The sequence below is a fragment of the Hyperoodon ampullatus genome (genome assembly GCF_949752795.1).
Source record: "Hyperoodon ampullatus genome assembly, chromosome: 3".
Classification (NCBI taxonomy): domain Eukaryota; kingdom Metazoa; phylum Chordata; class Mammalia; order Artiodactyla; family Ziphiidae; genus Hyperoodon; species Hyperoodon ampullatus.
In genome coordinates this window covers 93254210-93281051 of record NC_136916.1, presented here as the reverse complement: position 1 = coordinate 93281051, position 26842 = coordinate 93254210, and the positions used below count along the sequence as shown (strand labels likewise).

General features: G+C 48.7%; 1 protein-coding gene across 7 annotated transcripts in view; it reads right to left on the bottom strand.

Annotated features, from left to right (window-relative positions):
- FRMD5 (FERM domain containing 5) overlaps positions 1-26842 on the bottom strand; it is a gene marked incomplete at both ends in the record, with an annotated part of 347778 nt that overhangs the window by 14156 nt on the left and 306780 nt on the right. For all 7 annotated transcript variants that reach the window (XM_079700554.1, XM_079700555.1, XM_079700551.1 and 4 more), the window contains 4 exons: positions 1740-1828; positions 12317-12404; positions 15599-15722; positions 17906-18003. In XM_079700554.1, coding sequence (XP_079556680.1) covers positions 1740-1828; positions 12317-12404; positions 15599-15722; positions 17906-18003 — 399 coding nt within the window. The remainder of the gene's footprint in view (positions 1-1739; positions 1829-12316; positions 12405-15598; positions 15723-17905; positions 18004-26842) is intronic.

The following is a 26842-nucleotide window of genomic DNA, read 5'->3' as shown; positions in this document are numbered from 1 at the left end:
TAAACAAGCACACAGATCATCCTAGGCTTCAATAAGCAAGATAGGAAAGTAGGAAATTTTCTATTGGAAGTGTGATTAAATTTACATCTATTACTTTAAAGTTGAGGCATATGAAGAGACGTCCTGAAGAAATGGGGCTGTGAGAGAAGTGATAGAAGGAAAGAGGGTCTGGGACAACCCAGTGAGCAGCAGGGCTTCTGGAGGGTAAGGATACTTTAGGGACTACAGGCCCGGGTGTGTCCTACCTGTTTCTAGCTAAAATGCCCCCTACCAGCCACCTCATGAGACAGCTACCCTGGTTGGAGTGTGGCCAGGATCCGGGCCTTCTAAGGAACATCAGACGACCCAGAGGTCTCCAAATAGCAAGTGCTCCTCACTGGGAGAGCGGTGGCCTGACCCTGTTCATTGTCTTTTTCTGAAAAGTATCTTGTTGGATAGAAGACCCCAAACCCTCACCATCTTCACCCAAGAAGTGCAGTGAGTGGGCCAGCTTGAGAAGGGGTAACAATGGGCGTGTTAGGGAGCACACCAGTTAGCCCAGAGCAGCAGGCCGCCCTGGGAAGGGGTTTTCTGGGGAATGGGGCCTGGCCGGGCATGTCTGGGGAGCAGTTTCACAAGCACTGTGGTTGATCATGTCGCCAAACTTCACAAGAGCCACAAGGGTTGGAAAGGGGGTGTCTGTTCACAAGCTAACAGGGGAGCTGAAGAGGATGTCACAGGAGAGCTGGCCTGCAGCATCCCCAGCAGAAAGCTCACCAGGGAACAGCTCTGTCATCAGGTTCCCTGCTAGCTCTTCTTGAGAAGGCGGAGGAGACAAGACAGGAGCAGGCTTCCCTGGCTGAGCTCTGCTGGGCCAAGGAAAGACGCCTGTCCAAGCCCCTGAGAGGAGCTGGCCAGCTTAGACTTGGCAGTCTAAGGCCCAGGAAGGTTCAGAGATCACAGGGGCTTAGTAAAACATGCAACGTGAGGCTGCAAGATGTTTGCATGGGCCAGAAAAAGGGTCTCTAGGAGAGCCAAACCTCCATCAACAAACCAGAGTCTGCAGCATCAGCTCACAGAGCCACGCAGCAGAACAGACCCCAACCGATGGGCGGAGAGGAAGCAGTTCCGAGCAGCTGTGGCTGCAGCAGTGGCTCTTGCCTGCTAGAATTGGGAGTGGAAGAGGCAGGGGAGGGAAGAAAGAGTGGGGATGTGACTCTTGGAGGCTGAGGACACCTAAGCCCTGAAGAGGGACAGGAGACAGAGCAGCATCTGTGCTCCTGCAGGCAGTGCCCACCGTGGGGTTTGGTCCGAGGAGGGTGTTTTGCCAGAGCAACAGGGTAACTTATATCTGCCCCAGGGGTCATTGCAAGCCCTCCTTCGTTAGGAGAGTGGGTAAGGAGTAAACATCCCTGCAGATGCTATGGTCCTCAGCGGGGGACAGTCCCAAGGACTCAGTTCTCATGGGAACTTTGCTTCCCTAACATTGGCTCCAGCTCTAGACGTCTCATCCTACCCAGAAACCAACTTTCCATTCCCTTTCTCTCTCTGGAGAGGCTGTTGGCTCTCAGGAACACCCCTGTGAAAGCACAGGATCCCTAGAAGAGACCACTACCTTCACCAGTTACCATTATGGATGCAAGGCTTTGGAGAGGGCTCAGAACCAGAACTCGCCCAATCACAGACATAGGACATGGGAACCACAGCCCTCCCCAGTTGGTGAGGTATAAAAAGCCTGTTTTGGAAATAAAGATACTCACCATTTAATGAAGTGGACCCTCTTGTTTCCTTGCAGAACAACAAACCCAAAAGGAGTGAAGGCCAGAAATGCAGCATTTCCTGACACGTCCTGTAACACATAAAGATTTCTCATCAGGGTGATGCAGGCATAGAGGTAAAAGGGTGAGAAACACAGTTGTTCACTGGGGATACAGGGTTAATACTTGGCCGTTGGTCACAGAGGGAAGAGCCTGGCATTTGGAAATAATAGCCAAGTTACTTACCTTTTCTGAGCCTCGGTGGTCTTAACTGTAAGTTGCAGATTATAATACCAATCTTAGAAAGCTGTTGTGAATATCCAAAGAGAACCGCAAACCCTGGTGGGATTGTAAAATGGTGCAGTCACTTTGGAAAGCAGTTTGGAAGTTCTTCAAATTGTTAAACGTAGAGTTACCATATGACCCAGCAATTCCACTCCTAGGTATGTACCCAAGAGAATTGAAAACTATGTTCACACAGAAACTTGTGCATGAATGTTCATAGCAGGATTATTCATACTGGCTGCAAAGTGGAAATAATCCAAATGTCCATCAGCTGATAAGTGAATAAACAAAATGTGGTACATCCACACAATGGAATATTATTCAGCAGTAAAAAGGAATGAAGTATTGATACCTGTAACAACACAAATGAACCTTGAAAACATTATGCTAAGTGAAAGAAGCCAGTTACAAAAGATCACATGTTGTATGCTTGCATTTATATGAAATATCCAGAGCAGGCAAATCCACAGAGACAAAAAGTATACTACTGGTTGCCAGGGGCTGTGGGGAAGAGGAGATAGGGAGTGACAGCTAATAGGTACAGGGTTTCTTTTTGAAGGTGATGAAGATGTTCTAAAATTAGATAGTGGTGATTGTTTCACAAGTTTCACAATTCTGTTAATGGACTAAAAACCATCGAATTGCACACTTTGAAAAGGATGGATTTTTTTGATGTGTGAATTATATTTCGAGAAAGCTGTTCTGTGTGAGAGAGAGAATAGCTGTTATCATTATCATGATGGCCTGACACCCTGGGCTCCCTCAGGAAAGTTTAGCTGAAGAAAATATAAGAAGCAACTGGCCAAGTGGAACAGCTATCGCCAGCCCTGTGGTGCCTGAACCAACAAAGAGGCCTCCTGGTCACCTGTCACTATCAGTTGGTAAACACAAGGCTTGAGGTTCTACTGGGCAAAGAGGGGAGAAGGTGCAGAAGCCGTAGGTCCTGGTTCCATCACGTGGGAAATGAGCTCCAGGAGGCCCAGGTCTTTTCTAGGCTGGGATGGGGCACAGAAAGCTGGGTGACGATTACATTCTCTCACCTGATAGCGGCCACAGGTGAGAATCTGCTCTGTCAGGGTGTGTGTTCAGGTGGCCAGAAAATTATGCCAGGCTGCTGATCGCATGGGCATGCAGGCCAGTTGTCTGGGCCACAGCTCAGATAGTGCCATGGGGTCGAGGCCAGGCCCCTGGTGTGAGGGGTGCAAGTGCGGGCCGTGGCTGTCAGGCTCTCCTAGTCTCTCCCGCCTTCAGGCTTTGCCTCCCTGGCACAGATCTTCAGCCTAACCAGTCCTAAGAACAGTGGGGCCTCTGCAGTGCCTCATAAGCCTTGCCTCAAGGAAAAGTGCAGTTTTGCCTTAAAGCTATCTCTTAGAGTCAGGATTACAGGTGTGAGCATCTGGGCCCAGGGAATAAACTAAATATATATTTTGCAGACATTTGAATTAATGCATAGTTGTTACTGTCCTTTCCTCAGGGTCTGTCGTGACCCCAACACTTGGCTGCAAGCACAGTGTCATTCGACCCACGGGCACAGCAAAATGCTGTTTAAAAATAACCTGAATGGAGATACTTTGAAGCCACGGGGCTGGGCTTCCCCCTGCCTGTCATCAGGGCTTGGTGGTGGGTGCTAACAGCTGAGCGCCAGCACTGCACACAAACACTGTCCCTGCCAGGGGGCACTGGCACTAACTGGGCAGGCTGGCCTGGGGGGGGCGGCGGTCGGTGAGGGAGGGCTCTGTGCGCAGGGTTGGAGGGTGGGCACCGGGAGGCCTTCAGCTCACTGTGCAGGCAGGACCCGAGGAAGGCCTACAACTGCGGGTTTAGACAGAGACTCGAGGGTGGAGGCCTTACCTTATTTGTACTCAGAGAACAGGCCTGCAGGAGACGTTTATCAGGAGAATGTGTGAGGCAGTGAGGTGGGCCAGAGGGACCAGTGTGGCTGCTGGGGGCTGGCGGGGGGAAGCCCACACGTGAGCAGAACGAGGGGAGGGCACAGTGGGGCAGAGGGGGGAAGGTGTCTTCTGCTGCTCGCTGAAGGTCAGGCCCAGGAGGAAGGATGGAAAGGAAGGGCAGGGCCTGCAGAGGCTTGTGGATGGACTGTGGGTGGTAGAGGAGGGACGGGAAGCAGCGAAGTGGGCAGGAAAGGCCTCCTTCCAGGTCTCGCACTCCAGGCCCCTGTGGGCAACGGTAGAAGAGCACCTGCGCCAGAACCACGGGCTCCGGGTCAGTCGGCCCAGGTCCTGGCCCTGCACTCACCGCCCGTGTGGCCTCAGCCAGGTCCCTTCGTTGCCCTGTGTTTCAGGCCCCTCGCTGTCAAGTCAGGGTTGATGATATCATCTGCCTCTTAGGCTGTGCTCAGTCAGCACCCAATACATGCTAATGGTTGTGTTGCTGTTAATAATATTATAGCTGCTACTGATTAGCTGAGTTTATTGAACTCAATACAGAATCTCTTTTAAAAAAGCCTAACATTTTACTATTTTTCCTGATGCTGATGGATTTAAATTTTGCTACTTAGGAAAAGAGGGTGTGGGAAGTTGAGGTAGAAAGGGAGAAGTTACTCATTGTTAGGGACCATGGAGAAGGGGGATGTGGGTGATACATTTGGGATCCGGGGGAAAAGTGAAGTGGGCAGGAGGGGAAGGACGTCTGTGAGAGTCATCGCGGTGACAGGCCTGTCTCTGGCCAGAGCAAAGGGAAGGGCAGGTCCTCCCACGAACTGGGTGGTGCTGGCCATCTGCGCCGCCCGGACACCACAGGGCCGGCCTCCAAGTGAAGGCAGGTATTGGAGTTAGAGGGGAACAGTCTCTCCTGACCAGACTGGCTGATTTGGAACAGGGAACAAACTGGGAGTAAATCCCTATTAGACGCCAATAAGTATTACTTATTATTCCAATAAGTAATAATAGCACCTTGTGCAATCCCAATCCATCCTCCCATTTGAAGAGAGCAATTATCCAAACTGCTTCCAATGCAATAGTTGCAGATGAAGCTGCAAGGCCCTGGCACGTGGGCATCCACAGTGCGGGCAGCTGGGATGTTTGCTACTCGTCTCTGACACGTGAGGCATGGGGCTGGAATTACAGCAAGAAACCTCCCATCTGGACCAGCATCAGGGAGTTCCCTGGTGGTCCAGTGGTTGGGATTCCACGCTTGCTTTCACTGCTGAGGGCTCAGGTTCAATCCCTGGTTGGGAAGTAGGATCCCCCAAGCTGCACAGCGCACCCGAAAAAAAAAAAAGAGCGTGGACCAGCGTGAAAACACAAACAGGCAGCCACAAGTTTCCCAGTTTCTTTCATCTAACAAGCCATTCTCCTTGTGAGCCTGCCCTTTGGATCTGTATGTGGAAGGACAAGTTATGTGACAAAAAGAGAAGGAAATGAGGACCAGGAGAGAAGTGGCACAGATGGTAGTAAGCTGCTCCTCAGCTCTTCCATCTTATCAAGCTGGATTCTATCTTTCCTCCCTGTCCCCTGCCCATCCCAATGCAATCAGCACCCACGGGACTGAGCCATTAATTATCTGGGAGGTGGAATAAAAACTCAGGTCTTGACAGCCCCACGGCAGATATCGCCACGCCCGCTCTACATCAGGTAACAGTCAAAAGACTTTAGTTTGCTTCTGTGGTTGTGAGATGACAAATCTATTTTCAATTTTTCATCCTTGTGGAAGGAGCTTCAGCCTTGGTTTAAGAACCCAACTGTGCTTCTTATTTGCTCTGTAACCTACTTGATTCCTTCTCTGGACCTCAGTTTCCTCATCTGTAAGATGAGGACAATAATACATACTCCAAGAAATACTATCGATACTTCCATCCGATTTTAGGGAGATGGCCTAAATGATGTACTGCCAGGACAAGGCCACTGTGTTTTTCTTGGGGAGGGGATGGATTTGCACAGTCATTCATGTTCATATGGAACCCACCATCAAACTTGACCTGCATCAATACATCATCATCAAATGTTCACCCTAAGACGATCACTCTGTCTAGAGAAGGATTTTTGGAAATCATAGTACTGACTGGTTCTTGGAAATAGGGACATCTGGCCATTTTTGCCCAGATCTACCTATGGATACAATGAAGTAGGCTTCTGTCTGCTGCTCCCCAGAGGACATCCTGGATGTGACTGAGTCAGGACCACAGCATTCTTGGTTGTTATGCCTCTCAAAGTCAGCCATCCCCTCTCTGGAGCACGACTGAAACTAATTCAGTCTGGGTGGATGAAGCCTCTATTATTCTTAAAAAACCTGAGAGAAGAAGATTCCATATGCTCTTCCAGACAGTGGTGCCCATTCCTGAAAGGGCTCATAGCTGGGGACCTTCACATTCAATCAATCATGAAAACCACCCAGTTTCAATACACTTAAACACAGGCACAAGAAGCCAGAGTGGAAATGAGGAGGAGGAGGCAGGCACCCTGGAAGAAGCTTGGCGTCAACCCGTGACAGCTCAGAAATGGAAATCTTGGCAGAAACGTGCCACTTAAGTGGCTTTAGTTCTTCATTTTGGCAGTAAACCTAACACGCTCCCCACAGTGTAGCCAAGAGGGGCCCACCTGAGGGGGAGGGCAAGTCATCACTGATGCTTCTTGTTCTGCTTCTCTGAGGTCAAGGGCAACGTGTCAAGATGGGGAGCGGGTTTATTTAGAGAGGAGCTTTGGTAGCTGGATTATGAAAGTAATGATCCTATTTTAAGAGCAGGCGAATGACACTATCATTTTATTTGTGTGATTGATCTAACGTAGACCCTGCTGAAATCAATTTTCCCCTGGTCTATACAAAACAGACATAAAGCCATTTGGTGAATTTACATTACATTTTTCTATGATGATTTCAGTAGTCTCGTAGGTCTTTTGTCCTCTCTTTATCAGAACTGGCAGTGAGTCCCGCTTTGTTCCTAAATAAATGCCATCTCTCCAGATGGAAGACCATGAATGATAACTGAAAGAGCACAGCACTGAGACTCCACAACTCCAAGTTCGAGTCCCAGTACCGTCCTTGCCACTAACACTGGACATGTTAGTTAGTTCCTCAGAGCTCAGTGTTCTCATCTTAAAAAGAAGACAAGAATGTCTTCTTTTTTTAAAAAATAAATTTATTTATTTTATTTATTTTTGGCTGCATTGGGTCTTCATTGCTGCGTGTGGGCTTTCTCTAGTGGCGGCGAGCGGGGGCTACTCTTCGTTGCGGCGCACAGGCTTCTCATTGTGGTGGCTTCTCTTGTAATGGAGCACGGGCTCTAGGCGCGGGGGCATCAGTAGTTGTAGCATGTGGGCTCAGCAGTTGTGGCTCATGGGCTCTAGAGCACAGGCTCAGTAGTTGTGGCACACGGGCTTAGTTGCTCTGTGGCATGTGGGATCTTCCTGGACCAGGGCTCAAACCCGTGTCCCCTGCATTGGCAGGCGGATTCTTCTTTCTTTTTTTTAAACATCTTTATTGGAGTATAATTGCTTTACAATGTTGTGTTAGTTGCTGCTTTATAACACAGTGAATCAGCTATATGTGTACATATATCCCCATATCCCCTCCCTCTTGCATCTCCCTCCCACCCTCCCTATCCCACCCCTCTAGGTGTTCACAAAGCACTGAGCTGATCTCCCTGTGCTATGCGGCTGCTACTCACTACCTATCTGTTTTACATTTAGTAGTGTATATATGTCCATGCCACTCTCTCACTTCGTCCCAGCTTCCCCTTCCCCTTCCCCATGTCCTCAAGTCCATTCTCTACGTCTGCGTCTTTATTCCTGTCCTACCCCTAGGTTCTTCATAACCCTTTCTTTTTTTTAGATTCCATATATATGTATTAGCATTCGGTATTTGTTTTGCCCTTTCTGATTTACTTCACTCTGTATGACAGACTCTAGGTCCATCCACCTCACTGCAAACAAGTCAATTTCGTTTCTTTTTATGGCTGAGTAATATTCCATTGTATATATGTGCCACATCTTCTTTATCTATTCATCTGTCGATGGACACTTAGGTTGCTTCCATGTCCTGGCTATTGTAAATAGTGCTGCAATGAACATTGTGGTACATGCCTCTTTTTGAATTATGGTTTTCTCAGGGTATATGCCCAGTAGTGGGATTGCTGGGTCATATGGCAGTTCTAGTTTTAGGTTTTTAAGGAACCTCCATACTGTTCTCCATAGTGGCTGTATCAATTTACATTCCCACCAACAGTGCAAGAGGGTTCCCTTTTCTCCACACTCTCTCCAGCATTTATTGTCTGTAGATTTTTTGACGATGACCATTCTGACCAGTGTGAGGTGATACCTCGTTGTAGTTTTGATTTGCATTTCTCTAATGATTAGTGATGTTGAGCATTCTTTCATGTGTTTGTTGGTAATCTGTATATCTTCTTTGGAGAAATGTCTATTTAGGTCTTCTGGCAGGTGGATTCTTAACCACTGTGCCACCAAGGAAGCCCAAGAATGTCTTCTTGGCAGTGTTGTTGTAAAGATGAAATGAGATTGGGACTTCCCTGGTGGTCCAGTGGTTAAGACTCCACGCTTCCACTGCAGGGGGCACAGGTTCGATCCCTGGTCGGGGAACTAAGATCCCACATGCCGTGTGGCGTGGCCAAAAAAAAAAAGATTAAATGAGATAGTGTAAGTGGCTGGCATGTGGAGGCTCTCAATAAATGGCACCTTCATGATTCATGATAAGGCTGGGCTCACGTGGTAGGTCCGACCACTTCAAATCCTTGACAGGGCAGGCAGGAGGCCACAGTCTGGGCCTGCAGGAGACCCAAGGCAAACAACCAGTCCCAGGCCCCCTGGAAGGAACAAGATGGTGAGAGGTTGGAGAGGTGTCAGGGCCAGGGAGCAGACGCAACACTGGGCTGTCAGTGGTTTGCTCCATCCTCCTCTTCCAGCAGCTGTAGGCTTGGTCTGCTAGGGGCTCCTGCCAGGAGTTGGGGGCCAGGGGAAAGGCAGAGAGCTCAGGACAGCTTGTGCAAGTTCAGAGTTTGGGTATTAGTGTAAGACAGCTAGCTACTGGAGCCCTCTGGCTGTCCCACCCAGAGTGGGTAGGATATCCTCTTCCTAGTCCCAGGGCCAGGCAAGGACCCTCTGGGCAGAAAGAAACCATCAGTGTGGACAGAAAGAACAGCAGCTTCTTAATCAGTCCAGGAGAACAGAGCCCGACCGAAGCGTTGTTCTGATCTCATTTAATCATCGAAACGATTCCTCTTCTTCTGTCCTCCCTAGGGCTGTGTGCCCCAGATTCCCAGGGCCCAGTACTAGAAATCATCAGTATTTATTACACCAAGCACTCCAGCTTATTTCAGCTCTCCTTGTAGCAACATTAAGGCGAGTGCTTGGTAGCCTATCACCAAAGTGACTCTAGTTAATGACAAGAGTAAAGGCTCCCAAACTGTTCTCCTTTCTCAGGAGGGCTGAGGGAATCCTGAGCCAGAGCCTAATGAGATGAGCCGCGGGGTCTGCAGCAGGGCCCTGATGTGGCCCTGGATGAGCAAGAAGTATGGGGCCCAGGAACAAGGGAGTGGAATCCCAGCAAGATGACTCCTCCCACCTTCTCCCCAGAGGAAGTCTCCTGGGGGCTTCTGCTCCTTAGAGATATACAGCAACAGGAAGTGACCTTAGTTCATATATTCTTGCTCTCCCACTCAGGGCCTTCCTTGTACATTGTGGCCTCCTGGAACCTTCATCTTCTTCATCTTCTTGTCTATAAATCAGGAAGAATAATATCCACCTCCCAGTGCTGGCATGAGGATTAAATAAGAAAGTAATGTGAAAGGATTCCAGTGGGCCTGCTAGGGAAGGTGTGCCACAAACATCTCTTCCCTCCCTCCTTCTAGGAGTGGGTGCTGTGGGGATGAAATGATATGATATATGGGACTGGGCCTTGTGCAGGGCCTGGTATGAAAGCCGGTTCCTTCCTGTAGCCTCTTCACCTCCCTGTCTGTTGGTGGACAGACTCGTCAAAGACAGGCCTGAGCCAGGACCCCTGCAGTCCTAGGGTGCATGTGGATTTGGGCTGGACACCAAGCTGGCTGCCGCTGTAGCTTCCAGAGCCCCATAGGCAACAGCAGAGAATTCCCACCCTGCTACACTCAGTTGTCATGCTCAGGTTCATTGTCAGCCCACCTCTACGTGCCATCAGGTGACAGCCCTGCCTAGGGACCCATCTCTGAAGAGGTGGGCACTCTGTGTGGCCTCAAGGGGACTGGACAGATGTGGGTTTAAGTGCAGAGGTGACCTGGCATCTTCTGTTGACCACATCTATCTTTAGGCAGCTATGTCTTTTTTTTTCCCCTTCTAACCAAAGGTCTCACGTATTTACTACTAAACCAAAGCACTAGTGCAGAAACATGCAAAGAGAAAAATAATTTTCCCAATAAAACACACCCAGCTGGTCAGACGGTAGTGATGTTCTCAAAGTGATATGGTAAGATGAAAGTGACCTTGACACAGCATAAATGTGTGCCACTTCATATGCGCGGCTCCCTACAGACCCAGCTTGGTTCTTCTCCAATGTCTTCTCTTGGAGTTGTACCTTATTTTATTACCAGTTTTCATTCCAATCCATTGGGGAATGGGATGATTCTGCTTTTGTTTCTTGGCCAGGAATTGCTTGATCCTGAAAGTCTTGTGAGAAGACAAGACTTGTGAGCCTTGTGAGAAGACATGGAGCAAATCCAGCCGCACATAGGATGGCGGAGAAGAGAAGGCAGCTGTTGTCTTTTCAGGTCCTGAAGTGACTCAGCGGTTCAGGGAGCACAGGTGTGGAGTATCTGCTGAGGACTTTCACACGGATGAGGAAAGCGAGGCTCAGAGAAGTTTCTGAAGGCCCCAGGAAGGAGGAGACCAGCCCTGGAGCCAAGGCCAGCTGACTCCAAAGTTCTCTTCAGTCCTCTGCAGCCCCCTGCTGATAGTATCTGAGGAACTTATGCAAGTTAAACTACATCGGTTGTACAGAAGGCATTATTCAGGAAGCTTTGCTAATTCATTTGTAAATATCCATATGTCTTTTTTTTTTTTTTTTTTTTTTGGTATAAAATGGCATGAATGTGTTTTCTGACAGTGCTGGCCCCCAAGAGCACAGGGGTTATCTTCAGTAGGCTGTGCTGGTAGATAGGGACCTGTGGAGCTGGGAGGGTGACCAGGTTTCTGAGTGCCAGAATGTTCTCAAAGTTCATATTTGACATTTCGGCATTAAATCCTATGCAACAAAAACATCACCATCTCCTCACCAAGCGGCCAAGGGAAACGCAACTCTGCCTCCACATCACTGGGTTCCTCGGTTTCTATTCTATTAATGTTTATTGGAAACTTATGGTGCCCCTCACTTATTAGGAAGAAGAGGTCAGTGTTTGAGAATCAGTTTCACTTGTGATACTGGGGTCTCTCTAGTAGTGGAAAGAGAGAGGCAAAGATTTGGAGAAACTGAGGCAGAGACCAGAAGTGTCAGAGCAGCTGGGATGAGGAGATGAAGCGCAGGGACCCGGCCACAGAGAGACAGGAAGAGGCCACGGGTCTCCACTGCTTTCCATAGTCTCGAGTGGCTGCCTGAGCTCGTCTCTGAAATGCCAGACTCACGTGAGTAATCACAGAGGTTCCTCCCTGGGCAGAGCCTCCCTGGCTGGTTCCTGTCCCGCCCTCACACGCGCATAATGGAATTAAACATGACTCCACTGCAGTTCCACGCAGTGACTTAGGCCGCTGCAGTCAGTAAAAACCCACTCTTGGAAGGAAACTAGATTACGGGTCAGGGAACGGGGGGCAGTGCGCTGAGCCGCCTCTGATCATTCCCTGTGGGGGGCCTCCCCCATTCCTCCTCTCTTCACTTCCACCAAATCACCCACTGCTGCCAAAGTGGGGCCCCGGTTTCCAATTTGTTATTTAGATGGACTTTGTCTCGGACCCTCTGACATCGATGTGGCACCACAAGATTATGCAGCGTGGAATCCAGAGGAGTTTTCACAATGAGACATTTTCTCTGGCGTTTGTCACTAAAAAAGCCAATCATCCCAATATTGAAGGGGCGGGTGGCACAGGCACGTGGTCCCTCTCTGTCTGTCACCCTCTAGAGCAGCGGTCCCCAACCTTTTTGGCACCAGGGACCACTTTTGTGGAAGACAATTTTTCCATGGACGGGGGCGGGGGGAAGATGGTTCAGGCCATAATGCGAGTGACGGGGAGTTGGCAGATGAAGCTCCGCTCGCTCGCCGCCACTCACCTCCTGCTGTGCGGCCCTAACAGGCCTCGGACTGGGGACCCCTGCCTAGAGGGGGCAAGGTCAGCGCAGTCTCTGGCCATGGGGGCGGGTCTCACCTTACACGGGTGAGGGTCCACTCCGTATGTCTCCAATGTCTGCGCTTTTCTTAAAAAGTTCAGCTCCGATGTTGCTGGTGTTTGGCCACTGGAATAAAGAAAATGGGATAATTTCAGGATTTCCTGCTCCCATAAGTTCCCCTGAGGTAAACTCAATTAGGAAGTGCTCAGGGTGTCTCACACTCCGATTTTTCCATAGAGTGTGCTCCCTGCTCCGTCCGAGGACCGAATTCAGAGACTCTTATCTAGGGTCAAAACCTTGGAAGTCTTCAGAGTGAGGCAGGCTACATAATGAATGACATGGGCTGAGTGTAACACAATAGGGAGTGGTGGGGACTAGGGCAAACTGGGAGTGCCACCCCGTCTAATGAGGGCAGCTGTTCCTCAGCTATAGTCTTGGAATGCAGTCTTGGATTGTAGTCACACCAGCATTGCTAGGTGTGACTTTTTTTTTTTTTTTTTTTTGCGGTACGCGGGCCTCTCACTGTTGTGGCCTCTCCCGTTGCGGAGCACAGGCTCCAGACACGCAGGCTCAACGGCCATGGCTCACGGGCCCAGCCGCTCCGCAGCATGTGGGGTCTTCCCGGACCGGGGCACGAACCCGTGTCCCCTGCATCGGCAGGAGGACTCTCAACCACTGCGCCACCAGGGAAGCCCGCTAGGTGTGACTTTTAAAGAGAATTCACAGATACCGATTTTTATGTGGCATTTCGGTTTTAAGTACTATGGGGGCAGAAAAAAAAATACATCTGTAGGCTGGCTGCAGGCCATCTGATCTAGACTGAAACACAAAGAAGGGACCTGTATATCTTGCTGCCTAACCCTCTTCCTTTACCAAATGGGAACACAGGAATGGAGGGTAAAGAGATGCAACAGAAGACAGTGCTGAGCTCCCCAGACTCCACAATAGCTCTGTCTGCCCATAGGGTGATGACTGTGAAAGGGAAACAAGCAGAAAAAAGGAAGAAACCAGCGCTGGCACCAAGCCATCTGAAGAAGGGGCCTTCAGCATCACTCCCCTCCTGGCTGCCTCTTTAGCAGGGGCGTGGATGGGCTCCACACAGAACCAGTGCAGGATCACCACAGGCTGTCTCAGGGTCCAGTGCCCTGGGAAGCTGACCTCCTTCTACAGATGTGGGACTGGCTTCAGTGTGAGGAGGTGTGGGCAGTTTGTCAAGTCAACAACTCTGACGGCTGGTGGGCAGGACTGAAACTTTCTAAGTTCATCATTTGCCTCAAGTAATATGGCAGGGCAGGAAGACAAGCCAGCCTGAGGGAGAAGCAGACCAGATTCCCTCTAGTGTCTTTCTGGAGAGGCATCAATCAATCAGCACCTCAGCAGCTTCTGTGCTGCCCCGTATGAAATACACCATAAACTATAGTGCAGTCTGGGCCCTCAAGGAACGCATATTAGAGTTGGAGAAAGGAAACACAGACACATTTTTACATTATGAAGATGAGGCTAAGCCTGTGTAAGTAGTACCTGTGTAAGGAGGCATTTTGTAGAATGCAGATGTTTACACCCACCAGCACACCTGAGACACAGGGAAGGTGTTTGGAAAGTGCTGGCACAGCAGGCAAAGACCGGGCACCAGAGGCATCTGAGCACCGCTACCCCTTCCAGGGAGCCTCCTTATTTCCTGTGTGGAGACTGCAGGGCTCCGTGGGCTGCATTCACCCTCAACCCTCTGGGGCCCTCAAAGTGGGCATCCTTTCCTGGGGGATCCCCTGACTTCTATGAGGTTTCTGGAGGACTGTCCCCACTGCTCTGACATCTCCTGAAACCCTCCTGGCAGGGCCTCCCGGCTGTCCCAGCACACCCTTGATCTCTCCTTTGAATGAGCCAGGAGCCCTCACACATGTGTTTATTCTGACCTGTACCACAAGGGGCCACTATTCCCTAAGAGTGATGGGAGGAGCTGGGGTAGCACCTGCACAGGGAGAGGGGTGGGAGGCGGCTAGGATCCCACCTCTGGTAGGTGTCTCCATTCCTCTGGAGGGTGGGGACCAGTCCAACCACACAGTGGGCAGGAGGTCTGTTTATAAGGCTAAAGAGGCTTTGGGGACGTATTTGTTGGTAAAATCTTTGAGTGAAGGTGAAGATTTTTTGTTTCGGGGGGCATCAGGTAGGAACTAGTTTAAGGTTAATGTTATCATTAGAAATATCTTTTTCCCACCCCTTGGACATTGTCCTTCCCCAGAAAGGTAGTTACACAAACATTTGAAAAGATTTTTTTTTTTTTTTTGCAGTACGCGGGCCTCTCACTGTTGTGGCCTCTCCCGTTGCGGAGCACAGGCTCCGGACGCGCAGGCTCAGCGGCCATGGCTCACGGGCACAGCCGCTCCGCGGCATGTGGGATCTTCCCGGACCGGGGCACGAACCCGTGTCCCCTGCATCGGCAGGTAGACTCTCAACCACTGCGCCACCAGGGAAGCCCAAGATTTTTTTTTAAATTGCACTGTATTAATATGATAGCAGGTTTTATTTTACAATGCTGTATTGTATATAAATTTTTTCTTCATAGTTTATCACTTTGGGGAATCTGTGCTCCAGTGTGCCATACAAAGTAGAGCCTAAACACCCTTTTGTTGCTTTTTAAAAAACCAGCCTTTGTAGAAAACACTATTTCATATGGGTGAGAGGATGCATTGATGCTATTTTATGGGATGTGGCCCATTCTGGGTGACCTAGGAGAGTCTGAGGAGGACAAGCCTCCTGCTTCCAGCTGCTTCTCCCCTCCTTCCCTCAGTGCAGGGGTGTGGGGTTGAGGAAGCAGTGCTGAAGACACACCCCTGAACGAGGTGCTCTCAAGGTACACACACCAGCTATGAATCAGGCCAGCCCTGTGCGGTCCCATCCACTGATCCAGAAGCCCCCTGTCACTGTCACGGACCGAGGTCGGAGGCTTGCCCATTTTTCCCATCCCCCCACTCAACCCCTCCTCTCTTCCCTCTTCTGCTCTTTATGTTTTCCTTTTCCTTTTCCCCAGTTCATGATTCTTCCCTCTGTCTCTTCATTTATCTTAGTGGAGCAAATACCTTTCAGAGGCCAATCCTTCTCCATTTTCCTTACAATATAGCTTCTCTCTTGCCTTTAAGCCTCAGCCTACACCACTGTTCTTGGAGAGGGAGCCTTGAGGTTGTACTGTCAGTGGCTCACTGAAAATGGTACATCCCAGAGTCTGGAAGCCTGGGTCTGCAGAAGCAGAGGATGCAGTGCAGAGGCTATGTGCTCAGGCTGTGAGGGGGACAGTGGCCTGGCCTGAACCGAGTGTCACGCACCTGAGTTCTGTTTTGTGAATCTCAGCAATCTTCCTTTCCAGCTTCTCTGAATGTTTAGGGAAAAACTGGAACTTGGAGCTGTAGCCTTCAGGGTGTTTTCCTGGGTCATAATCCCCAATCTCCGCTTGCAAAAGGAAAGTAGAGGAAAACAATTGTGGAGATAGATAAATCATCACTAGCAAAGCAACAAGAGATTAACACAGAGAGCAAAAGCCAAAGTCTGCACCAGATTTGCAAAGAACAGTGGATCCTGAGCACGGGTGTGAGTCAGGCAGAGGGCATGTTCCTCTGGAGCAGGCCCACCTTTGTCTTCCCAGGTGTGCACACTGAGTTGCTATCAAGGCCAAGTAGAGATGGTAGAGCTGACCCTGCGTTCTGAGGTCACCACATGTAAATTTGCAATAGAAGAGCAGAAGCCTGCACCATGGCCCACAGGCTCCCAGAAGAGAGCCTGAGAGCAATGCTCTTTGTGGCAGCACAGGAAACTGTGAGCTTGATCAGAAAGACAGAAGCTTTGGGGCCTGAGCCACATCCAAAGTCTAAATCTCGTTTTGAGGATTTTAGCAGGGACACAGCAAAATGACAAATGAGCCATGACCCAAACTCAGAACTCAACTCTCAGTCCCAATCAAATCCAATCAAGTGAATACATTTGAATAAATATTCACTGAGGGCTGAACAGGTGCCAGGCCCCCTGGAGAGGGCTGCAGAGTGGGAAGACTGGCTGTAAGCAGAAAGTGCCGCTGAGTTCAGGGGCAGCAGGTCCTAAGGCTGACTTCTCAGTTCTCAGCAGCGGGTGGGGCTTTCTCGTCCTGCAGATTCACAGAGAGAGTCCATCCCCAAAGCTGCTGAGATCTCAGATCTGGGGGGGCCAGTGGGCCCACGCTACTCCCTGCAATGTGTTCCTAGGTCAGAATCCAGCCTTCTCAACACGCAGCATTCCACAGGGAACACTGTGTGTGTCAGGAGGAAGGATGTTAAGGAGTTCAGCTGCTTTGTGGTTGTCTTTTCTCCTCCCCTAGTGAGAACCACAGCCAGTGCAGATGAGAAGTCTTGAGCGGGGAGTAAATATTAAGAGGAAAATGTGCCCTTTTTCCACAACTGAATATTGTTCTGTGGCACAGGTCTCCTCATCGTGCCTTCCAAACTACTCGGGAATTTCTATCATTTAGCAAGAGACTAAAGGCTTCCCTGGGCTTAAAGTCTGAAGTGATCTTGAGCCATGGAGTCATTTATTATGATTTTACTTAGGAAGGTCCAAATGGGAAACATCATTGTTGTATATCAATAACTTCTTTAAATTAAAAAAAAAAGAAAATTTCAATATGGTTGTCAGGGTAAAACTAGAGTTTAAAATTTCACTTAGATGGGACCAGGTTTTCCTTTAAAAATGAAAGGAGTATCTTTGGGTACCTTAACGTTGGCAAGTACCTTCTAGACTTCAAGCTTAGGAGGTTTTTTAAAACAGGAGTCTCAGAAGTCAAAGTTGCAATAGGCTGACTTTTACATTCTTAACGCAGCTGTGATATTTTTTTTTGCCGGAAGAACTTTAGTTTCTTATTGGCAAGCATTTTTTTAGGTTCTGTTCACAAAGTAGCTTCCTGGAGTTCACAGATTTCTGATTATGAATTCAGATTCTTTGATAGAAACTTCATGATTTTAGTGCTATGGTCCAAAATAACCCAGTGACAGCTTCAGGCCAAAGGACTAAGAGAAGTCTACGAACTTAGAATACTTAGAAGTCCCCTGCATTTCCCGAAAGGAGAAAGGATCACACATGAAGAGTATGTACCTTTCCCACTGTTTTGCAAAAACCGCCAGTCTGGGTACTGGCTGAGTACAACCCCAACTCTGCCTTATTTGCATGTTAGAAAATGGGTTTGTTACTTGGAAACATTTTTAACTTAGAGCACTCTGAATGGAAAGGACTCTGAATGGAAAGGTCTCTGAAACAGACACCAGAATTCCAACGTGCTTCACATCTTTGAGATTTGAATAAAAAGACAGGAAAAAGCTGATCTGGATTACTCTCCAGTGTCTGGATAACTTTATCAACCAAGGGTGCAAGGAAAGCCACCCCCCCGAACAGAGTCTGAAGGGGCTGCCAGAAAGACTTTAGGTACAAACAATTTAAGGTTGCAAGGTCAGGGCTTCCTGGGTCTAGGGAGTCCAGGCAAAGTCCTTTAACTCGGGCTCTGTTTCAAGTTAGATACTGTTTATATCCAAGAAGTAGTCATCTGTGGTAACTGAAATAATGTAATCAGTACTTAGCATGAAAAGCAAATTTATCCTGTCAAAAGTCATTACCTTGAAGGATATAAGCTGCTAACAAGGCAGCATCTGATGTTTTACAGAGGAGGCGGCCGTGGTACAGATCCCTTTTGATCTGCAGGAAGACTAAATACCTGGAGAGAAAACAGAAAATGAACTATAAAGGATTTCTTTGATTGCTTTAAAGACATAAATATGTAATATAAGCCTATCAAAATCTCTGTCAGGACACTTTTACTACATTAAAACAAAAATCTCAAAACACACCACAGAACAAATAACATTTTTCATTTCCCTGAAGGCTCTTTCAAGCACTTTTTCCTGACCTGATTTTGAAGTTCAATTCAAAACAACCTGTCAGTTTCCTTCTGTAGCTCAAAACAGAAATGGCAGGCTTCCCTGGTGGCGCAGTGGTTGAGAGTTCGCCTGCCGATACAGGGGAGACGGGTTCGTGCCCCGGCCTGGGAGGATCCCACATGCCGCGGAGCGGCTGGACCCGTGAGCCATGGCCGCTGAGCCTGCGCGTCCGGAGCCTGTGCTCCGCAACGGGAGAGGCCACACAGTGAGAGGCCCGTGTACCGCAAAAAAACAAAACAAAACAAAAAACAGAAATGGCACCTCCTGGTTAAAAGTATTGTCCCCCAGTGCTGGGATTTGGAAGGAGCCAGCCCCCCTCAATTCAATGCCGAGAAAGAAACCTGTGTCATAAGAGAGGGGCCGATGGGGCCTCTCTCCACCTTGGACTCTCGCTGACGTTGCCTCTTAAGAAGCAGAAAGGTGGTGAAGGAACTAGCCCTGGGGAGAGTTCTGCCTCGGCTTGCCAAGTCAATCTGTCCATATGTGGAATGGCCCTCATTATGGGCAGAGGTCAACCAGACCTCTCAGAATTTGAATAAGGTGTAAGAAGAGGCACTGGTAAAGGAAATGCAGAAACTTGTGGCTAATATTTCTTCAACCGTAGGAAGCTCTCACCTCAGGTGGAAGCAGGCTATCAAGAACAGCTAATAGTAGCTGATGTGTATTGAGCACTTACCATTTCCCAGTCCAGGACTTACACACTTGACATCAGCATCTCATCTAATTTTCGCATACCACGTTGAGATATATATTATTATTATCTCCCTCTTTTAAGATAAACTGAGGCTTAAGTGATTTTCTCATGGGCACATAACTGGTAAGTGGCAGAACCAGGATTCAAATTCAGGACTGAGGTTGGCTCGTCATCACTGTGTTATTCTACCCTCTTTGCACTGTAACTGCTTTGTAGTTTCACAAGTAATTGGGTGGACTCTGTTGCCATGGGATGGAACTGTTGACGTTCCATTCTGAAAGGTCTTTACAAGGAGTGGGGTCTCTGATGTTCATAACCTCACAGGTGCCCTGAGAAGAGCAGAGGCCAGGGGTATCACACCCTTAAGTGAGTCACCTACCACAGTGGCTCCTTGGCGGTGGGCATTTGTGGTGGTTTAAATATGTCCACAGGGAATTCCCTGGCAGTCCAGTGGTTAGGAATCTGCACTTTCACTGCTGAGGTCATGGGTTCAATCCCTGGCTGGGGAACTAAGATCCCCCAAGCCACGTGGCATGGTTAAAAAAAAAAAAAGTTCACAAATTCCTTGATACTCCTCATTTCTAGAGGTAGAGCTTAATTCACTCCATTTCAGTGTGGGTTAGACTCAGTGGCTTGCTTCTAACAAGCAGACTAAAGCAGGAGTGGTAGTTAGCATCTGACATCTGAGACTAGGTCACAGTGTCCCTGCAGCTTCCTCCTTGTGCTCTCCTTCTCTTGGATCACTCACTCTGCTCGAGGACACTTAAGCAGCCCTATAGAAAGGTCCATGGTGAGGAACTGAGGCGTTTTGCCAACAGCTAGCAAGGAACTGAAGCTTTCTGCCAACAGCCATGTGAGTACACCATCTTGGAAGTGAATCCTCCGGTCAAGCCTTCAGATGACCACAGGCCCAGCCAACCGCTTGGCTGCAACCCCAGGCGAGACCCTGAGCCAGAAGCACCCAGCTAAGCTGCTCCTGAATTCCTGACCCACAGACACTCAGAGATGAGAAATACTTTGATTTTAAGTGAAGTTTTGTGGCATTTTGTTAAACAGCCATAGATAACTACGGCATCCTCACAGGAGTAATGGGAATATGGTAAAATTCCCTTAAATTCCATCCGTTTGAACCAAAAAGAAATTGGGCACTCCCTGGACAACTAGAGGTGTTTCTATTGCTTCTGTTTTCAGGCTGAAGAATAAAACAGAGGATTCCATGCCCACTTGATCATGTGAAAATGCTCAAAAGCAAGAGGACCAGTGACAGCACAACTTCTGGGGTGAGGAGAGGCACCAGCGCGTGACTCAAGTCATTAAATAGAAACGAAGGCGCAAGCAAACCTTCTTTTCTCCTAAAGCTTTGCTATTCAAAGTGCGGCCCACATAACAGGGGTGTCCGCAGCATCTGGGAGCTGGTTGGAAATGGAGAATTAGGCCCACCTGAGACCTACTGAATCATTTTAACAAGATCCCCAGGTGATCTGTACATAGATTAAAATTTCTGAAGCACTGTCCTAAGAAAATTCGCAACCATCCTTCTAACCACATCAGGATGGACTGCCCTCCTCAAACCAAAGGGAAGGCGACTACTGTGGTCCGGAAGTTAGTAAGAACTCCCCTTCTTATCCCAAGCGCTCCCACTCGGCCCCAAGGAAAACGGAAGGAAAAAGACATCGTGCAATGAGTAGTAATTTTTTAAGCTGGATCTACCAGATCAAGCTTGTCTCCACTCTGCTTCCCACGATGAGATGCCACAGGTGTGTGGAAGGAAGGAGGCGGTGCTCCTCTGCCTCTCACGGCTCCGACTCCCACCTTCCACCGGCTTTGGCAGGATGTGGCAGCAAGCCTTTGGCCTCTTACTTACAGATCACTCCCGGGGCCTGAGTTCATGCATCACTCCTCCCACACCTCTCTGCTTGTCTGTGTCCAAAATTCAGGGACTGCACGTACTGGACTGAAGGAGATATTTCAAAGGCTCTGGATAGTGATCCTCAAGGTGGTGGTGAGGAGAACACCTCCCCCACACACCCCGGGGTGGAGCATGTGAGAGTCTGTGTATGGGTTTGAAAAGGCTCCTCTAGGGCTTCTGATCTGCCCTCCGAGGGGGACACACTCCTCCTCACAGTGAGAACCACGATAGGTGCATGACGGGTGCCTCAGGTGAGCTGGAAAGTAAACAAGGCTTTCCGCTGCTGGGCGGGGTTCCTTCAGACTTCAGAAGGTAGAACAGCTACAGGGAGGTCAAGGGTAAGGCCGTGGGAACACTGTCAAGCAATGGCGTAGCGACTGGGGGGGGAGGGGATGGAGGGGCAAGTCAACATCCTAAAGAAACACACCACAGTCTGCAGAGGACGAGATGAGCTCATGAAAGAATCAGCTGACAGCTTCAAGGGAGAGAGTTACACTAGGGGTCCCCCTCCCTTTTCTCCCACAGCAGCTTCCGTCAAGCTTTGTGTTTTGTTCATTTAAGGAGGTAACCAATGACTCAGTGTTGTTGGTCATGAAAATACATCCCACATGACTCATAGCATCCTTAGACCTATTCCCAAGAGGGTCTGGCATGTTCTCCCCTGCGACATAAGGGCCTAAGGAAGACTATCTTGTTGCCTGAGGCATTGTCACCAGGGCCACTGTGTTGCCAGGCAAGGGATCAGCCTGCTTATAATAAGCAGCTCATAATGAGCAGGCTGGTTGGGCTCCCCAGTCTCAGACCCTCATAGTAGGAGTTACAGAGCCTAACTCTCACATTTTATAGCTGAGGAAACAGAACCCGCATGGTAATTCAGTGAGCTATGGTTAGGGAGAAAAGGGTCCTAAATGAAGTCAGGGGAGCTCTTTGTCATCAGAGAGAAATTCTCACTGGAATGAAAAAGAAATCAGCTTTAGACCAGATTTAAGACAAAAAGCTTTCTCTTTAGGACACTTTTTTGGTTAAACTTTGCCTATCTCCTTCTGGCTCCAAAGAGGATTTACCTCACCTCCAGTTTTGTTTAAATGCCGGGTTGTCCTAAATTGATGGAGGACCATCCAAAGGCAGAATGTGTGAGAGCCTAAAAGACGACCAAGGAGGGCTTCCCTGGTGGCGCAGTGGTTGAGAATCCACCCGCCAGTGCAGGGGACATGGGTTCGAGCCCTGGTCTGGGAAGATCCCACATGCCGCGGAGCAGCTAAGCCCGTGTGCCACAACTACTGAGCCTGTGCTCTAGAGCCTGCAAGCCACAACTACTGAGCCCACGTGCCACAACTAGTGAAGCTTGCGTGCCTAGAGCCCATGCTCCGCAACAAGAGAAGCCACCGCAATGAGAAGCCCGCCCGCCACAATGAAGAGTAGCCCCTGCTTGCCGTAACTAGAGGAAGCCCGTGCGTGGCAACAGAGACCCAACGCAGCCAAAAAAAGAAAAAAGAAAAAATATTCTTCAGGGTTAAAAAAAAAAGATGACCAAGAAAAACCCATGTATTTCTGGAACATGTACATCCAAGGAACTGGCTTTAGCATTCTGATTTCTGATATCAGAGGGTGAGGCTGAATCCAGAGATATTTCCCCAATTAAAGGTTCTGAACTCTGGAAAGCACTGGCAGCTCCTGAAGAGTTTCTTCCAGAAGATCCTTTGGCCCTGTCTTCCCTTCATTAGATTCTTTGCCCCTGGTTTCCTCTATTTTCTGCCATCCCTTTTCCTAACTATGATCGTGTTTAGTATGTCTTCCTCCCCCATACTACACTGCAGGCTCCTTGGAGTTAGAGATTATGTTTTGTCACTTTTAATATTCTTCTCGAGAGCCTATACATCCTGTGCCTATTCACCCTCCCTCCCACCCATCCATCCACTCATTCATCCATCCATCCATCCACTCATCCATTCATCCATTTATCCATCCAACCACCAACCCATCCATCCATCCATCCATTCAACCATCCCTCCATCCGTCCATCCAACCTTCCATCCATCTATCCATCTAGTTCTGAGCACACACATGTGCCAGGCACAGCCACAGGTGCTGGGAATACAGCAGAGAACAAAGCAGAGTCCTTACTCTTATGGAGCTTACATTCCAGTGGAGAGAGACACAATATAGCAGTGATATACTGAGTGCACGCTGTGTGCCACACACTGTATTGTTCAACACGCACTCTTTCAGCAATTCTATGAGGTGACTACTGTTTTTATCCCTGTCTCATCATACATGAGGAAAGGGTGTGATCAGAGATATTGTTGCTTGCCTTGTCACATATCTAGTTAAAGAACGACCTGGGATTTGAACTCAGATCTTTTTGATTCCTTCTCCCAGGATTGGCACACTAAACCTGCCACCAGAGTCCCCAGTGAGATAAAATAACATTTTATTGGAACACAGCCATGCTCATTCATGTATGTACTGTCTGTGGCTGCTTTCGCATTACAATGGCAGAACAGATTAGTTGCGACAGAGACCATATGGCCCACAAAGCCTAAAATACTTACTATCTGGTCTTCTACAGAAAAAGTTTGCCAACCCATCTTAGCCTAAGCCAGGCTCAAGTGATGTTCACTGATGGAATACATTACCTATAAACTCTATTAACTTTTTTTTTTAAAAATAAATGACCTGAAAAGTCTATTAACATTTTTTGAGCACCTGCTCAAACATGTGTCAGGCAGTTTGCTTCCTTTGGAAGGTGGGGCCCCATGTGCACTCAGTTTCCTTCTATTGATCTTTCAATGAGTTTGAACACCTGCAGCCCTTGTTAAAAGCTAAATCTGGTGCCTAATCCCCATTTTCTCTGCCTTGTCTCTAGCTCAGACAAGAAAATCTATTTATTTATTTAAAAAATGACAAAAGAGATTAATCAGGATTTGGCAACTAAATTTATCATCTGGGAAGCGTCCAAGAGATAAATTGAAGCACAGTTCTTCTTCATCCCCTCCTCTAAGCCTGGCTTTATGGGAGCAGCTGAGATGGAAGCGAAATTTAGGACTGATATTGCCAGGAAAAAAACACACTGACAGCTAAATTAGTTTGGCAGGAAGGTGGGGTGGAGAGCTCTAAGCCAGTAATGAATTATGGGTATTGAATGAGGCTGGGGCAGGTACCCACTCTTTTAAGAGCAGCAGGGATGTGAATGAGGAGAAAGACGCAGCGAAGCCCAGGGCCTCCACAGAACGCCTCAGGGAGGGGGAGGGGCACAAAGACTCCAAATCAGGCCCAGGCACCCTGAGGTCCACACACCTGACAACGCTTGGAAAATGCACTCTAGGGAAGGAAGGCTGGTGAGGCAGAGAGCAAGGGAAAATAGTCGAGGATGGTGGGCACAGTTGCATGCGGAAGGGGCAGGAGCTCACATGCTTGCCCGTGTCTTTGAAGTTTGCTGACTTGGACAGAGGCCTGGCCATGGCTTTCCCAGCCCTCACAAGTTAGCTGCTTAAGTGTTAGGACTCTAGCTAGGACAGAAAAGGAGTGGGGATTATCACAGAAACAAGGGAGAAAAGCCAGAACCAACTGTACTTGTGCCCCATGAAGAGCCCCTGAGGTCTGCGGACCATGTAATCGACCTGGCAGTAAACAGTGAGCCTTTGCTCAGTGCCAGGCTCCCTGGGGGTGTATTAAGAAGTACAAGACCCCGTGTAGTGGTTAATCCTCCCAACAAAGCTGGGAGGTACTATTACTATCCTCATTTTATAAATAAGGGATCTGAAGGTCAGAGATGTTAAATATTTTATGTCCAAGGCCACATAGCCAAGAAGTAACAGAAACAGGATCTGAGCCTCCTGGTCTATGCTACTCCTTGGGTAGGAGGGTCTGTACATTAGTATCATGTAGTGACATTTGTTTTAGAAAATTGTATTGTTAAGACCTCCTCCTGGGACTTCCCTGGCGGTCCAGTGGTTTAGACTTTGCCTTCCAATGCAGGGGGTGTGGGTTTGATCCCTGGTCAGGGAGCTAAGATCCCACATGCCTCACAGCCAAAAAACCAACACATAAAACAGAAGCAATGCTGTAACAAATTTAATAAAGACTTTAAAAATGGTCCACACATTGGGCTTCCCTGGTGGCACAGTGGTTGGGAGTCTGCCTGCCAATGCAGGGGACACGGGTTCGTGCCCCAGTTCAGGAGGATCCCACATGCCGCGAAGCGGCTGGGTCCGTGAGCCACGGCCGCTGAGCCTGCGTGTCCGGAGCCTGTGCTCCGCAACGGGAGAGGCCACGGCAGTGGGAGGCCCACGTACCGCAAAAAAAAAAAAAAAAGGTCCACACATCAAAAAAATCTTAAAAAAAAAAAAGACCTCCTCCTAAGGGCCCAGAGAACTATATATTTTTGTCCTTTAATCAAATCAGAAAGCCGTGTGTCTGTCGTGCTCTCACTGGCAGCCCTCTGAGTCGTTAGACCAAACCCTCTCATCCTTACTGTTGGTCCAGTGAGGTGCAGAAAAGGTGATCCTGATGCGGGGTGTTAGGAGGCTAGGTGCTAGGCTCTCAACAAAGATGTGTTAAATCTGCCCTGACATGTGGACAGGAGCGTGGACTTCTGGGTCTGCCCTGGCACCATCACCTCTTTCGGGAGAGAAAGGCGGGGAGGGAGGGAGGAAAGGAAAGGGGGGAGGGGGAGGGAAGCGGGGACGGAGGGGCAGGTACAGAACTGTGCCAAGCACTCTGGAAGTCACGAGCAGGGCAGGCTAGCGCTTTACCAAAATTCCTCCCTGTTTAAGTGTCAAACACAGTGGGTCTACCCTTACTCTCCTGCCTAAAGCTACAGGATTGCTCATTAATATGGATGAGCTTGGTTTTCACAGGCAAAGTAGGGGCCACATCCACTTCCACATGGATTAGCAGAGGCTGCAGTTTCCATGTGCCCAGTAAGGAGCACGAGACTTGGTTGTAACTACACGCTTCACTGTCCTCAGTGCTTTAAAGTGGGTGGTGGGTGCGCTCAGAGCACCTGGAGGAAACAACCTTCCTGATCCTTTTGATTCCTTCGCAAGATTCCCCTCAACGTCCACTGGGGCTCATGTGGAGTTCAGGATCTAGAAATAGATCTCAAGGCCTTAGAGGACAAGCAGTCTCTACACTGGCAATGGCCTCGTCCCAATCTTTGCTGTCTCTCAGGCTTTAGGGAGCGGGCGCGCAGAGCTGGCAGAGCTGTCTCTTCCTCGGCTCTAGGATTCCCTGGCATCGTCTCTTCACCTGGGGCTCCACCCTTTACAAGGTAACATCAAGGTTTTGCTAATGTCCAAATTACATCTTTCTAATATAAAAATTAAGGATCCCAGTTCAGAGAGTTCTAAATCTCTGAGGTCAGACTTTTAGAGTGAATTTGGCTTAGATACACAAAACCCTTGGGGGAGCTTTGAAGCCCCAATTCATTGACCCTCTTGTAGGATGGTGTGGGCACAGAGGTTCTTTCTCAACCCCAAGTGGTGCTGGATGAGACAGGATTCATTCCATGTAGCTGCCTGCCACAGAACACGATCCCCACAATGAAGACTTTATCACGGGCCTGATCCATAAGCACACGGGAGGTCACCCACTTGGATTTAAAATCTTCAGTGTTTCCCAGCTCGTTTTTCAGTGTCCTGCTTTGCCATTTCCCAAGTACATTAGGCTGCTGGAGTCTATTTCAAGCCCCTAAATAAGCAGCAACACGGCCGTCTCCAAAAACATCCATGGTGGCCACATCATTGGTAAAAGAAAAAAATGCTTTTGATTAATTCATTACTCCAGACCCCTTTGCAGATGACCAGTTTAAGATGAAGTATTCTTGAAGGAAAGAAGCTCACTCAGTTGCAATTCTGCTGAGGGGATGGGCAAAGAGAGCATGTGGAAATGAAATATAGAAGTAAGGCTATATTTAGGAAGAATTCCTTGCCTATCAGAGTTGGGAGCTTCCAAAGTAGAGGATCTAGGAAGTTACAGTCCCTCTTTCCTATCCTCTCCAACAAGTCTTAGA